Source organism: Megalopta genalis, chromosome 7, assembly GCF_051020955.1.
Source record: "Megalopta genalis isolate 19385.01 chromosome 7, iyMegGena1_principal, whole genome shotgun sequence".
NCBI lineage: Eukaryota > Metazoa > Arthropoda > Insecta > Hymenoptera > Halictidae > Megalopta > Megalopta genalis.
In genome coordinates, this window is record NC_135019.1 from 9,594,459 (window position 1) to 9,611,082 (window position 16,624).

A 16,624-nucleotide genomic window follows, 5' to 3' on the forward strand; every position below is an offset into this window, starting at 1 on the left:
GGTTATCTTGTCGAAAAAGTAATTCCGATGTAATAGGCGTTGGCGGGGCAACTTAAACAAGATACGGCCGGTAATTCCGAATAGACAATGAACCCATTAAGTCGAGCTCGGTTTGAAGCGGCATGTAATTCCGATGGAATTAATTAACGAATCCGAAGTGATATAGTTGAAATTTGCTGTGATAACTGCCGGTTCGACCCTTTCGCGGTCTAAAAATCGTAGCAGCGTCCTAGCATGTTTTTTACGGTAAAAATGAATATTTGAAAACTTGGTTAAAAATTGGTTAAAAATAAATTATCTATACATATATGACCGACGCGTCGCTCCGAGACGAATTTTCGCGCGGTTGAAAGCTGCGGGAAGTTCTAGGCAAGTTTGCCGAGGCACTCTTGGGGACGCGGCTTCAGGCATTCCGAGAGAAGACGAAGCGGTTTTGTGTTTGATTATTGTTCTGACAAATTAGTAGCCCGGAGCAGTACGCGGCTGCCCAATTTGTACTACTTAACGATACAATTAGTTCTTCGATTTAAATAAATACATGCCGGTACAAAACGAAACGAACGAACGACGCGCGCAGGAATTAAGATAGGCTTTGCTCGTTCGAGAGGCAAACTTAAAATAAGAAGCAAAATGCAAATGCCGAAGAAATACCGTGAACATTATCCAATTTCCGAGAAACTTCTACAAAGAACAGGAATTTCCTGTTCATTATGAATGCACATTTATTAGTACGAAGGTTGAGTATCATAAAACCGTAAAAAACAATATTTTGTTTCGACATGGAAAATTTGTGTCGGACACGGCGTTTCAACTGGACTGCGAATTTTATGCGCTTCCCGCGATAATGAAACAGGAGAACTACGGGGCACACATTTTTACTCGATTAAGTTTTCCGTACGATCACGTGTAAACTTTTTATTCGGCATAAATGTCCGTCCGCTGTGACGCGCGACTAATTATTAATAGATGTAACGACCAGTAAAACTAAGAGTTAATATCTATTTCCCCGAACGAGGCGATCGTTCCCGGTGATCTCGTCCAGGAAGGCGTCTTTACGATCTCGATAAATGCGAATCGAAGAATCCGAAATCCGTTCATTCGACGGGGCTTCGGTTGCCTCTCTTTTGTTTCGGATTCTGAACGTTTTTAATTGTATTTACCCTTAGGGGACCGAAACTATTTATTTCCAGTTTACACACTGCCAAGTCCAGACTGTTTTTCAGACGAAGAGAAATGTTTTACTGAAAATTTTTGTATCAAATATAGAGAAGAGATATTCGTTTTTTAAATAAAACTTCGTTGACATATTTTCATCGAAACAATCGTGCCTATTCTTCCAATGTTTCCTGCCAGATTTTACGGTTTTATTGATTTCTGCCGCGTGTATGGCGGCACTGGACCGTTAAGGGTTACATTTGGGGGAACGTTAGATAGAAACGGTGCAGGCAACTTAACCCTTAAATGCATATTGTTGCCAATTGTCTACATTCCAGTTCCACTTAATTTTATTCAAAAACCTGAGTATGTGCGTTTCCGAATACACGTTGATAACAATAGACAATAGACCATGTGTGAAATAAAAGACTTGACATTACTTTTGGCGAGTAAGTTATATGTTTTTTGACATTTGAATGTGGTGGGTGACAACCTTCAATGTGTTACTTGGAGAGATATTTTCTTTTTTCGAGTTTCCTATAAAGGAGTGATTTATCTAATTGAAAAAAAAAAAATTACTTCTCATCTGTTGTCAAGTAAGCTATGAATGTTTGATGTTGCATTTGAAACTTTCATTGGATATATGCCAGATTTTAATATATAAATAAATACTCAATAATAATAATATTATAATAAATAAATACTCAATATTATTACCTAGATTTTTTTATTTATTTTTTACGTAACCTATGACTACATTCCTATAAAAAACGAGTTTTTAAAATTCAAAACAAAAAATCATGCATTTAAGGGTTAAACATAAATAATTTCGACGAAGAATGAGAATAAGTGACTTAAATCCGTGATTAAATCCACCAAAAAAAAAACAACAGAAAATTGGTATTGACGCGTTCGCTATCAGCGCAGACTAGCTTATAGAATTACATTCATTTTATTTATCGCATTAAATACACCTGATCCTCTCATAAAATGTGATAAAAACGTCGCCAAAGCTGTAAATTCTTTACATATCATGCTATATAATTTCAAATAATAGCATTCGTAATTTGACGTTCTTCATCGATTAAACACACTCGCGATCGTCGCGCGCGCATTAAATTAAAATAATATAAACAAACATATATGTATTTGCAAATATTTACGATTTCATTTGTGAACATTTATTCTGCGAATTTATTCGCGAAGTTGTTGCGAACAATGGGATTGCTTCGTTCAAAAATATTCCCGTTCTCGCAGACACGACAAAACGGTTTCGGCTGGCTTGCGAAGACAAATACAGTGGTCGACCACCGATCACAAAATAGCGACCGTGAATCCCAGAGCAGCGAGTTTTCTCGAGTCCACCGTATCCTAGGAACATGTTACAACAGTGTCCGGATCCGCTAACAACCGCGGCGGAATTTACTTTCCACGGTCGGAGTATCGCCGATTTTTCAGGAGGACTGGGGGCAGCAGATCTACTGCGGCGGGATTCGAGCGGACGAGCGCCGTGAGATCCCTCGATAAAAGGAAGAAAGGAAAGGGATTGCCGGCGCCGCAGTGTGTATATAAACGTTTCCCGGTACCTGACGGAAAATCCGGCGCACTTGTCGGCCGATCCGGTAATCGAAACCGGTAATTATGCGCGGGGCCATTGGCATGCACGCCGTGGAAAGAGGAACGCGAGCGAGTACGAGCGGATAACAAGGGACCCTCTGCCCGGAGCATCGAAAGTAACGAGGGCAAGGATTGATGTCCGTTCATTCGGTACGATGTACATCGAGAATTATTACGAGGTGTCCGTATTAAAATAAACTGCCCGGGCGTGTACTTCGCGGGTACGGCACGGGAGAAAGAGAGATATCCTCGTTAAAATGACGAGTTATCGAGTGGGATCGTGTTTCGGCCGTTCGCGTCTCGATTTTTCTTCTATCCTCTCTCTCTCTCTCTCTCTCTCTCTCTCTCTCTCTCTCTCTCTCTCTCCCTCCGTTTTTCTCTTTCGGTCCCTCGGCTTTTTTGCTCGATTTTCGAGCCGCAGACTCGCGGTTGCCGATGTACAAATCGCGTACAAATTTCAGTTCGCTCTTTCAGGGTATCGCGTTCCTGGGCTAAACGCTCCGACCGAGCCGGCGTTTTATTCCCCGATCGCTGTACGAGCGCCGTTGCAGGACACGAATTATCATCGTTTGAACGCGGAAGCACAGTTCGGCCGAGAGTTTACTTTGCGCGGAAACTATTCGTCCCCGGCACAAAGGCGACGGATTCGGATGTTTTCTCAATATTTTCCGCGGGACAGAGATGTCGGACACCATTCCGCCGTGTATATGTACACCGAGAGAATCGGATCAGTGGCTCGAGACGCGGGAGTATTCCGCGTTCGTTCAGCATCCTCGCAGTCTGTTTTATGCTAAAGAGAGTACATAAAACTGCTATAGCGCAGTTTAAGTCTGGTAAATGTGCAGTAAAATATCTAAAACCGTCTTAAAGGTACGGCTCTTTCGAGGGGGGTTCGTAAAATGCTGCTTAAATCATGAATGCTATTAAGAGAAGACGAGAATATGGTGCGCGGACCGTAGTTAAGTGCAAATTTATTTTTCATTCCGCTAATAAGACTAGCAATGTGCTCGGGATCGTGCAGGAAGAAAAATTATTGAATAATCGTTTCAGCGAACGTACGTATCCAGACCGGAGTCGGGCAAAATTTTATTCGGGCAACGGATAACAGGTAAAAACTGACCGATTCAATTTTATTCGACCCTATCGAATGTAAATAATATTTAATCGATAAAAAATCTATCCGAATCAGATTTTATTCGAGTAAGAATTCAAACGAATTGGATTTTATTCGGTAAAAGGATTCGTTCGAAAAGGATTTTATAATCCAAACTGTACTCGTATGAATATATTCTTACAAAATTACGTAAAAACATGAATCGTCAACGATTATTCTCATTATTATTCGAATAATTTCACGATCTCTATTCGAGCAAAGAATTATGCGCATAATTTATTCGAACACGTAGATCGAATAATTTACGACGAATAATGAATAATCGTTATTCGAATGAAACATCCGACTAAAAATAAATCATTCGCACAATTATCTCTTGTTATTCGTAGCAATTCGGATAATGCCGCGATCCAGACGAATTCGTGGCCCTAATCGATCCACGACAAGCATCGGATACCAAATTCGGCCGGCTGTAGCAACGACAATGGCAGCAGCGTCGATGCCACAGCGTTTACTCCTTTTGCTCGCCGCCCGTTTTCATTTTATTATCGTCCAGGGCCGCTTACTATCGTCCGACTTCATCGTCCGTAACCGTCCCACGAACATATTTACGATCAATCCGATGAAAAAATGTAATTATTCAAGGCCTGGACTGGACGGGGCACGCGAAATCGGCAGCAGGAAGAACGCGATCCCCATCGAGCCGACCGAGAGTCGTTAGCCGCCGTTAAGAACTTCTAATCATCGACATCGTGCGCCTTAACGATTACGCGTTTCATCGCCTTATACGCCGCACAATGGCGTTACGCGTGCGTTTCGTTTTCGATAAGCGTTAGAGTTCGGTCGTTTCTCCGCGCAACGATCGTACGTCCTTCTCACGTTTCCAACGCGATAGCGGACCGTGAAATTTTTAAACAAAGCCGCGGCACCGCGATGGCGATCTACGATTGCCTCGGCTACGATACTCGCCTCTGCCCGCCGATCCTCGAAAATATTCAGCTGCTGCATTATGCCTAGCCGAGGCAGAAGCTTCGAGCTTCGAAACGGGCGCGGATCTATCGCTGCACGACTCGTCTTCGCGAAATTGCGACGAGAATCATCGATTTGTCGCGAATCGAAAAGATTTCGTTCACGGAGCTTCGATGGAGTCACCGTGTATTCGCGGTGAACAGACTATTATCGTTAACCAGTTACCTGCGGGAAGTGTAAAATACGTGTAAAAAATAACCAGTGACTGCGAGAAGTGTTTCAGTTTCTGTAATTATATCGCATGCGTTCGATTTTTCTTCATACTTCGTTTAAACACAACGCCTCTGTAAAATATATAATTTAATAAAGATTATATATAAAATATACAGTGTTCCAAAATTATGGTATTTCCGAGAAATAACGGATTCGTAGGGTCATTTGTAGCAACTTTTTCCTTAGCGAAAATGTTCTACGAGGCTTCGTTCACGAGTTATTAACGAAAAAGCAAAGTGACCAATGAGAGACGAGCTCGGTTGGTGCAAGGTAGCCGAGCCAATCAGCGGATCTAGGCTTCGACCGCTCGACCGCCGGCGCCGTTGGCTCGGCCGCCTCGCGCCACCTGACCTGGGATTCGACCGCTCGACCGCTGGCGCCGTCGGCTCGGCCGCTTACCGCCAGCTGTACTCGCTTCCCATTGGTCAGTATTTATCGTTAATCGAGCTCGCCTCTCATTGATCACTTTGGTTTTTCGTTAATAATTCGTTAATAACTCGTGAACGAAGCCTCGTAGAATATTTTCGCGAAGGAAAAAGTTACTTCAAATGATCTCAGGAAATCCTTAATTCCCGGAAATAACATAATTTTAGGACACCCTGTATGTAAAAGTATATGTATATGCTTCTTAGAACTACCTAATCGCGACTGATGCGTGTTGTTTCGTAATAATACCAACATTGCACGATGTCCATTATATTCGCATGATGTCCGTTATAAAATATGTTTCGATAAAGTTGCTTATCAAAAAGTTTCTCGTTGAAATATTTCAATAATTTCAGTGAAAGAAAAAGTCGAAAACCGGTCACATCGACCGGTTTGATAATTCTAGCGTTAAACAGTTATGCAGCTGTTTTTGCCCCAATCGTCGCTCAGCTTGTAAACAAAAGTGAATAACTTGGGAAGAGGAGATACGATTATTCGAGCCTCGCGGCTCGTTGTCGATTGTCAACAACTATCCTCTTCCCAATTTTTGTTTACAAGCTGAGCGACCATTGCGAAGAATTTGCTGTATTTGCTTTCGTCGCGAAGAAATGACAAGATTTTGTGTTGCGACGAGTACACTGGTCAAAAGCAGCTGACCGGTTGATTGCTACAGAAACACGAGGCTCCCCAACGAGGCACGCATGCGAGGAGCGCACGGGGGTCGCGGGAACGTTTAAAGGAAAGAAATTTATCGGATTTCGTAGCGGATCGGTTACGTCGAGGAAAAAGCTGTGAAAGGGCGCCGTGTCTCGGCGCTATGTTTTAACAGCGCTCCCCGGAGACCGAGAGCTGTCGTCGGTCTGAGGTCACCGGAAGTTCCACATAAATTTCCAATATCAACAACACACTCACCCGAGGTTCTTCAGGGCGATGCCGAGTCGTCGCGGCGCGTTGTCCCGGCGCCGCACATAGTCGCCGGTCCGCGACCGCCGGCCGTTGCACGATTTTCGTGAACGATCCATGAAGAGTTGCTCCGAGGCTCAGGCCATCCTGCGCATGAGAAACGTCGCGATGCGTTAAGGGGCGAACCTCATTACCGGCTGAATGATATAGAGCGTAAGAAAAGGACGCGCGCGGACGCCAAAGCGCAACAAATCACGGGAAACTCCTGCTGGCGGGACGCCATTCGACCGGTTAACGTTGATCGCCTTAAGTCACCCAAGTTTTACCTTCTCTCGTTGTGAAACACATAAACCCTCACCTTGTCCTCGGGAACCAGAGAAAGACGGAGAAGGTGTTCAATAATTCTGCTCCACGGTTTCTGTGCGGCGCGATTGCCTCTCGTTAAAACCAGTCCCGCGACAATACCAATCTCCGAGAAGCATACCGATGCACGGGCTTTAACACTTCGAGGACGAATGTCGGTACAGCGATGACATCGCGGGACCGCGTATTTTACCCGAGATGTTGCGAACATTTCATTCGATTACGCGAAAAACGGATGGTCAGGGTGTACCGAAGACTCTAATTGTTTAACACGTTCGCTATCGGCGTCGCGCGTATGCGACGATCACGATTTTGTATTTCTATGACTTCTTCTTCGACAACATTTTTATTGTATTTTATGTGAGGATACGGTGTATTTAATAGGATAAATGAAAGAAATGTAACTGTGTAAGTTAACGACGCTGGTAGCGAACGTGTTAAGGAAAATATAATTAACGTTTTCAAAAATCCTGGTCCGCAAAGAGATAAAATGACGCTCGGAAGATGCGGCGAGCCTTTTGGAAGTAGTGCAGGATTTTTTACCGGCCCTCCTGTTGGACCATGACTCGTTACTGTCTCGCCATTGGCTTTGTTTCACTGTAGGAGGGCTAGTAACGCGATGTTAACGCGATCAAGATCGCCGGGGACCTTCGGAGCTGCTGAGGGCAGTTCTTTTGGGTCCTAATAGGTTTGCAGCGGCTCTAGATCGTTTTGCGATTGAATTCTTGAGGGGAAAACATGCGACGCTATGGAGAGAACAAGCAAATTCTCAGTAAACACAGTAAATTCTCCGAAATTCGCGCTCAGATTCCGTACAAAAATGGACAATTTGGTAAAAGGAGATACGATTATTCGAGTCTTGCAATTCGTTTTTATAGTTACCGATTGTCAACAACTATAAAAACGAGCCGCAAGGATGGAATAATCGTAAAATCGTGGAATAATTGTCCATTTTTCTTTACAAACCGTGCGTTAATTAGAGAGAATATACTGTTTCCGACTTTAACACTAAACCTACCGAGCTCTAACACAGTAACTCACGATTGTTGCTTTATAAACGATGAAGAAACTGTACCTATTTAGACCTTTCGACACTTTTATCTCAGTGCGATTGAAGCAAGAAATTCATTCAGTCATTTTCTATAGAAGCATCTTCATAATTCTAGCAGCTTTAACAAGTTAACTGTTGCGTCAGATATCGGTGCAAAAATTCAATTCTATCGTAATACATTCGAACGAACTGAATTGCAGTAGAACGTTTAAAATGCCACAGAGTTGAAATATCATCCGCTATGATAAATCGTAACTTTCTAGTTTTCAGAGCTTCGGTAATTAAATTACTCTGATCTTGTGAGAATTTTTGAGAACACTCGACGTGCCGAGAAACAACAAACTGCGGAGCCGGTCTTTTTGATCAACTCGGTAGATTTAGCGTTAATTCATAACGTTGATTGTCGAGACGGAGCTGTCGAGAGCCAAAAATTTGATTCCGAGAAGTTGGGATGTTTCCTGCGATTTGAGGAGGTCGGACGCGTTATCTGCGATCGCGGCTCACTTTGCTAAGGTGCGGAGGTGCTGCGGATGCTGGGACCGGAGAAATGAAATTCGGAGTGTCGAGACCGCGAAGATAAAAACCGCAAAAAGGTAATTTACGAGCCGATGTATCGGGTCGCTACTTGGCGAACGTCCGCATAAAGAGGCATCTATATTTACGGATTCTCGTTTCGGCGCACGCGTTTCGTTGCACGAACAGCTGTGAAGAATAAGCCTCTCTCTCGTTCTCTCTTTCGCCTCTACACTCTCGCTCTCACCCTCTTTCTCTCTCTCTCGCTCTCACCCTCTTTCTCTCTCTCTCTCTCACCCTCTCTCTCTCTCTTTCTCTCTCTCTTTCTTTCTCTTTCTCTCTCGGCGCGCGCTCAGAACGCTGCTCCCGCGAGAAACTGCAGGAAAATCAGTTGAAAATTCTCCTCGCAATTAATTAGCCGAAGCTCTGTTGTCTACTCTGCCTCGGTTGTCTTATTTCGTGTTTGCGAATCTTTTAAAGGGAAAAGTACGCGCGACTGTGTTCTCATAGACGACGGCTTCGTGAATAAAACAGTGACATTAACGACGGGAGAGAAGCCGCGTAGGTGTTTCCAGAGAATTGATTCTTCCATGCAACAGATTTTGGTGTAGCAATTAAAAGATTCTTAGAAGACGATACGAACATTTCTGGCGAACGGAACTTTGGAAAATTAATAAAAAAAAAAGAAAAAGATCGCAATTCTCGAGCAATTTTCATGAGCGGAATTTTGTGAATGACATAGCGAGTTGATCGCTGCTGCACAAAGTGCATTGATACTGCGGGAGACTGTATCGAAAAATGCGAACGTTTTATGACAGCGATTAAACGCGTGCATGCGTTCATTCAATAATTGTATAGAAACTGCGGCGGTGCAATGTTTTACGATGCTAAGAATTCTACTGTAATAATCGGACTACTGATTTTATGCGATCGTTTGATCTTCTCGAACTCGATGTAGGGAAATGTTTGGTGTTAGAGTCAATGTAAAACCTTTCAGACGATTTATTAACCCTTTGCACTCGAGTGGTGAATCTGAGACACCACTAAAATTGTTACATCACGTTCCAAGATAATTTTCATGTTATCAAAGTTTAGATTTCAAAAATTGTTAAAAGTGCAACTGTTGCATGATTCACAAGACTCAATTTCATACGCATAAAATGCACTTTGTCATATAAAATGGAATAATACTATAAGTCAGAGAAATTATTTTAGATTTATAGTTAAAATGGCTTCGAGTGCAAAGGGTTAAATTGCGGCCGTTCAATAATTATACTGCAGATTTTATGCGTTTATGACGGAAGCGCGTATCTAAAATATAACATTGCGAAGAGAAACGAAGAAATTTAATAATATAGTTACACCGTAATTCAGTTTATAAAAATAATTAAAGGAAACAATTTATACTTATTTCATTTCAGTCTCACACAATCATCTTAGAAAATTTTTATTACGCACCGAGAGAGAGAGAGAGAGAGAGAGAGAGAGAGAGAGAGAGAGAGAGAGAGATCCGCAGTCTACCAATAACTTCAATTCCGCAACGAGACGCATAGACCAGGAACTTAGGAATTACAAGAGGCAAGTCGTGGCTCGCGAGAACAAAATTCTATCGTTATTAAATTTTGGATAAATAGTCCAATAGTTTCCAGCAAAGGCAGTTCTCGGATCCGAATACTTAGAAAACTAAAAGAGTACAATTTCTTTAAGATCCACAATTCTGCAAACTGCTGGATCTTCAAACATCAAGCGAAAGATTCGAAAAGGGTCACCTCGATCATCCCTCCAGCGAAAATAATTGTACGAAACCCACCGAAAGATCCTGCCGAAGCGGGTGAAATTGTCCCCCAGCAGTTCTTAATCAACAAATTTTCACTCGCACTCACCGTCGTGCCTCATCTAATCCCATTCGGTCGGTGCAGCAGGTGGACTGGCAGGGTCTCTGCACGTGGCACACATTTCCCAAGTAGCACGTCGTCCGTGAACAGTCCGGCGAACTCGGAAAATTCACGCGGTCCTCTCCGGAGAACTCGTCGAAGCAACGAACTCCTGGATCGAGCCCTCGCGACCCCGCGAGGATCCCCGTTGACGGATCGGGTCGGATCGGAACGGAGATCGACGGCTGCTCGCTGGTACACCACTGTGCGATCTGGCCCGCGAGATATAGATCGCCGGTCGCGTAAAAATCCGGCGGGAAAACCGAAGCGAGCCGCAGGACGCGGAAGGAGGCAGGTGTGCGCGCGTAATCTGCCGGCGAGGAAACTCGAAGAGGAAAGCCGAAGAGAGCGGACTCACGTTTGCGCGGTCACGGGCTGGCGCAGCCGCGACAGGAATGATAGTGGCGAAAGTGGGAGACCCTCCGGGAAATATATAGGTCCGCAGGGTGGTGGTGGTTGCGAGGAGGAAGGAGGAGGTCCGACAGACGACGCATCCCTCCACGTGCGCTTGTGCTCGCTTGTGGTCGTGCCACCGGCTCGGTCTGCCTCGGTCTGCCTCGGCCTGCCTCGGCCTGCCTCGGTTGTTCCGCGCTGCACTGTGTGCACGCACACGCGTGCCCCTCCACGCACGTACCTCACGCACGCTCCGCGCACCGGCCGTCACGACATGCAGATGCACCAGCCGGTGCACGGAGCCGCATCCCCGTTGACCGGCCCCGAAAAAAACCGAAAGCCCGTGGCCTCCTTTTTCGGCACACCTCGGCACGCTCCTTTGTACTCGCCAGGAGCTAAGGGTCCTGACCCTTAACCCTTTGTGCGACAACGTGTCCCACCAGCTCGTTTTCCAACAAATCGATGCACCATTTTCTCGCGCTGCTTCGAGGAACAGAGGGTGCTGCACCTCGAGTTACTATCTTTCATTCTTGGACGCTTGATGCATTCTTCGGATGTTTTGGGGAGCTGGAACAGTAGGCAAGTTTCAGAGCTTCGTGGTGTGTACGTCGAGTCACTCTTATCACGTTTCTAGAGCTTCGTGAACGGTTCTCTTCGGCTGTTTGCAGGAACGGGGGAACAAGTTTGGGACTTCATGGTGTACCTCAAATTACTGTAAAAGTGGAAGTTGTTATTAGTTATTGATCTATTCGTTGATGAATGTGAACGGGGGAACTCCTCCGTTTCAAAAGAGTTAAAAATGATTCGAATGAATATAGTATAGTAATAAATAAAATATAGTGTACTCAGGAATGGAGAAATAATGATGATATAAAAATAATTATGATGATATTGATGATAACAAACGACAGTAATAAGACAATGATAATGACGAAGATATAAATTAAATAATAATGAAAAGAGAAGAAAATAATTATAATAGTAAGTGCATCATTGATAATAATAACTATAATAATAAGTGTATCGCACTGAGTGCATCGTTGATGCAAATGCAAAGTGTCAGATTAGATCTTCGCTGATTTATGCAGTAGATAGAATTGCACTTAAAATTAGATTTACAGAGCATTAAAAGCTTTATAAAAGTTTTATATTGCTTTATAAAAGTAACAATAAGACATTTGTTCCGATTTCTAACGAGTGTTATTACAATATTTGCCGTAAGCAATGCTACGTATTACTAACAATATATTTATTGAATAAATAGCTCACAAATGCCTTTTCACGATCCGAATAATCGCGTATCAAAAAATCCACGACCCGTCGTTTTGACAAGTTCGGAAAACCTAGCGTTAAATCGCACCATACCTATTTACAATACACAACCTATCTGGCTAACAAAGAATTCGAATTTCGGACAAGCGAGGTTTCACTGCGTCACCATAAACTCGACGGCGCGCATTTCGTTCGTAGCTCGGTAAAACGACGAACAAAGTAAAATTCGAGCCACCGATGTATCTCGATTATCTATGTGTATTACATAAAATTCTGGCCGGGGCAGAAACGAACAAGAATTACAACCCACCGACCGGCGTGTCCGTCGAAAATCGAATTAGAAAACCGGACGGTGTCCGTTTCAGGAACAATTCGTCTGTCCGCTGCGTACACACAATGTATTTCCAATTCAATATCTCTTTCGCAACGACCTTTCAGCCATAACCGGCCGGGAGATTGACGAGTACGGGCCGCGATCGGCAAGTCACCGGAATGATACTGCGAATTATAGAACAAGAAGATAGATGAAGCGTGCGCCCACGAAGAGATAAACGAACGACTACACGCCATGCTATCCGTGTAATTGCAACAAAGTAATCGTCGTTCCTCTTTCTTTTTCCTCTTTTCTTTTTTTTTGCCTGTGTTTTACTGGTCCGATTACCGTTTTGTTGGCCGGTTCAACGGACCGAAACGGTGGTACGACCGCTCGTAAAGACACCGAGCGCAAGATTACGTTGTCCCCCGTTATCGGTAGATGCAACGGTGCAGCGTACGGCGGGCACTGCGCCGTCGAAAACCGTGACGCCCCGAAGCGAGCCTATCTTTCTTCTTTTCTTCCCTCTTCTTCTTCTTCTTCTTCTCCTCCTCCTTCTTCTCCACCGTTTCCGCTTTTCACTTTCCGCGCGTCGCGAATCGACTGCGACATTTCGCCGGCGAAGCGGATCGCCGGCTAAATGCCATAACGAATCGAACACCGGCGCTCGAACTATAGCGTTCGGGATCGTTCACCCTCGCCGCGACGGCAGCAGGCCTGCTATAAAGGGGGAGCTTTCCATCGATCCGAAAGTCTCTGAAATACAGGCTAAAATCAACTTGTTGTTTTGTCGCGGCGGTAACGAGAGAAGAGCGCCCGATAAATCACCGTGCAAAATTCTCCGCGTTCTTGGCAACGGGGCGTCGGGTGTCGACGAGATCCCGGCTTAGAAGTCTCGCGATTCTCGGGAACGAGCAGCGATGGAAGCTTGCATAACCGATGAATAAAGGCGAAGGGGACGTCGCGGGTGTCCTTTTTCATGGCGGCGACGATGGACCGAGGAATTGTCGCGTTAAGGTATGCAGAAGCGTTTCCGGCGCATCCGATGGAGTCGTTCGCTTCCGCGATCGCTAGCGCCCCAGACATTAGACTGGCGCCGGCGAGTCCGGGCCGGGAGCGGGACCTCGTTAGAAGCTGGAAACCACGCCGGCTACGACGATGCTCGCAAGACTCCGATATTAGGATTCATCGCATTTAATATTCGCGTAAGTGGCACCCCAAGGAACCCTGAATACCAATTAGTCATATACAGTGGTCCACAAAAGTGTTCGTACACGTCTTAATAACTTTTTGAAAAGTGAACTAAATGAGTAGAAGCTTTTTTAGATGACTGAGGAACTAGTCTAGTAGACGATGGCTAAAAAGATATTTCTACATTTTGCTGTTACTTGGAACGAAAAGAAAAAAATTAAAAGCCCAGGACAACCGAACTCGGTTAACCCAAAGTCGAGCCACAGACGTTGAAGGATTTTAAAAACTGCAGATTGTTTACATTTCCTTTCTCAAAATCGTGACAAAACAACGATTTTTCTGATATTTAATTTATTGTAACTCGTAACAACGTGAATCGATTTCGATCAAATTTTCAACGCGTGCGTATAAGTTACAAGAGATTTTTTTGTCATTCCGAGTATTAGCAAAATTGAAAAAAAGGCATTTCAGTCATCGTCTAGTAGACTAGTCCCTCTATCATCTGAAAGAAAATTCAAGTCATTTTTTTAGCTCATTTTTAAAATACTTATTCATATGTATTGTTATATTAATATATATTAAATTATATTATTATATATTATATTATATTATAATCATATTATTACATATATAATATCTATTATTTATTTAATTTAATTATGTATAATTATATATATAATTAAGAATAATAAAATTAAAAAGAAAAGTGAATAAATCAAGCCGAGGAGAGGTTATCGTTCAAGATGGAAGAATCTGAATGGCAGAGAAATACGAAGAAGCTTGAAAATTATATCTCGAAAATTGTTTCCGAGAGACCGCGCGAACGGTGGAACTCGCGCTCGGCATCGAGGAGAGGCAACCTTTTAAGTGTTGCAGGTCTGATATCGTTCCAATTTTCGCGAACTCCGCCGTCAGGTTTTCCGTTTCTCGTTACATCCGCGATACCCGCGACGCTCGCTCGCCGCGCGAATCGAGCAAACACCGGGTTAATTAACTTTCGAGCGACTCGGGCAGCACGCTGGTCCGAGTCGAAATGAAACGACCGGGGAGCCGGTGTTTATTCAGCGCGCGGCGTGCCCGCGATATCGCTACCGGCGAATAATTCATTAATTTCGGGCAAACAGATCGGCGGCCGAAACACCGCTTTAAATAATTCCCGTTGTACCTGGCCGGTGTTCGGCGCTGACCGGCGCTGACCGGCGCGGCGCCGAGCAGATTCGATGCTCGAAAGCCTGCTAGAACTGCAAAGTAAATACAAGCGCGTGCAACGGCGATTCAAGGAACGCTCCGGCACGCTTATTTATTTTTTCCATCGGCCGAGCCAGCGTTAGTATGCCGTGTACACACCGTGCACCGATAAAATTGCGGTTTTGAGCACGTACGGTGATAACAGTGCGCGATCGCGACGCCTTCCGCGACGATCGCGAGAAGAATCGCAGACGGGTGACTTCGATGAAGCTTTATCTCTGTCTCTCTGAAGCACCCATCCATCTCTTTACATTGTCATCGATCGCGTTTGCGGTATTGTAAAATCAGATGACTGCACGATGCGGCGACGCGACGCCAGATTTGGGGAAAAAGTAATCTCATCAATGATTAACGATTATAATTCATTAGTTATTTTATCCGGTCTCTAATAATTTATAATAATTTGTGGTAACTAATCTATAATAGTTCGTAACAATTTGTGATAACAAATCTATAATAATCTGTAATGATGTATAACGCGAGTGATAATCGTTCATCATTAATCAGATTACTTTTTGCCCGACTCTGGATGACGCATACTGCGACCTGCCGTGGATAATAATCGAGAAATTATTGTTCGATCTTTGACTAATTGTTTGGTAGTATCGTCAAGCGATAAATAAACGATGTATAAACGTAAACATTAATTGCCGAAGAAACCTCGCGATCTAATTACTGGAAAATTATCTCGCTCGTTTAATATACATTATTATTTGTTGACGAATATTGCACGGTATTTGTTATACCTTAAATATACAGAATTTGAGCAGAAGATTAAAATTGAGGAAAATCTTGTTACATTGCTACGGAATCTTGTTCCGTCGATCGGTTTTAGTCGATGTATACAGCTATAGTGCAGCGAATTAATGTCAAAATTAAAATACATAACTCGATGGAAAATAAAGCTGAAATTTTTACTGCCGTTTTGTGTACACGATATCGAAGAAACTTATGTACAGATTTTTCGATCGAATAACTTTTCGACTAACATAATTTGCAACAATTTGTTAATAAAAGAATGCAAGTTGGAAAATTAATTACTACGTAATTCGATCGGGCGTAAAGTACGCTCTAAGAACATGTATTTTTAAAATTTCGTCCGTAAAATTACTAGTAATTGATTTTCCCCTACCCCCTTAAAGCAAGAGCAATACATATATGTAGACAAGTTTGCCATCGGTTCGATCAGTCCCAGAGTAGTTTCTGGTGCAAATAGCTCTTACAGCTCTCGGCCACCGTAAAATTGCCGCGTAATCCAAAAAGCGGCTTAGTAATAATTTGCAGGATGATATTGGAGCCGGACTGAATCATCGATCGGTCGATGCGCCGAAAACCAGATAATTATGGTCTCGTGTAACCTGATTATATCAGAATCGTCTTAATATGCGAAGGGCCGCGGTTCACGAGCGATCATGCATTTCCCGGTCGTAATTACCGCGAGAAACCGCGAACAATGATCGGCCGTCCGCTAATGGACGATCGTTCCCGTGTCGTTTCCTTTCTTCCTCCTCGCCTCTCTCTCTCTCTTCTCTCTGTTCCTCTCTCTCCTCGCCTCTCTCTCTCTCTCTCATACTCGCTCTCTCTCACTTGCTCTCTCCCACACTCGCTCTCTCTCACTCACTCGCTCTCTTTCACTCGCTCTCTTTCACTCGCTCTCTTTCACTCGCTCCGTCTCACACTCGCTCTCTCTAACACTCGTTCTCTTTCTCTCTTCTCTCTCTTCCTCTCTCTTCCTCTCTCTTCCTCTCTCTTCCTCTCCCTCCTCTCTTCCTCTCTCTCCTTCTCCCTCTATGCATATATATTTCTCTCTCGCTCCTTTCTCTCTTTCTTCTCGTTTATCATTCGACGTTTGATCGCGGCGCAACGTCGCGACCGCCGACCACCGGCGC

At 43.9% G+C, this 16,624-nt stretch overlaps 1 protein-coding gene across 2 annotated transcripts in view; it reads right to left on the reverse strand.

Moving 5' to 3' along the window:
- LOC117229147 (thrombospondin type-1 domain-containing protein 4) overlaps positions 1 to 10,827 on the reverse strand; it is a 101,825-nt gene extending 90,998 nt beyond the window's left edge. The window contains exons 1-2 of one of the 2 annotated variants that reach the window (XM_033485376.2): positions 10,268 to 10,827; positions 6,467 to 6,604 (exon numbers count right to left, since the gene is read on the reverse strand). In XM_033485376.2, the coding sequence (XP_033341267.2) occupies positions 6,467 to 6,576 (110 nt within the window). In that variant the 5' untranslated portion in view covers positions 6,577 to 6,604; positions 10,268 to 10,827. The remainder of the gene's footprint in view (positions 1 to 6,466; positions 6,605 to 10,267) is intronic. The other variant, XM_033485375.2, reaches the window with a different exon arrangement.
- Positions 10,828 to 16,624: the final 5,797 nt, after the last annotated feature.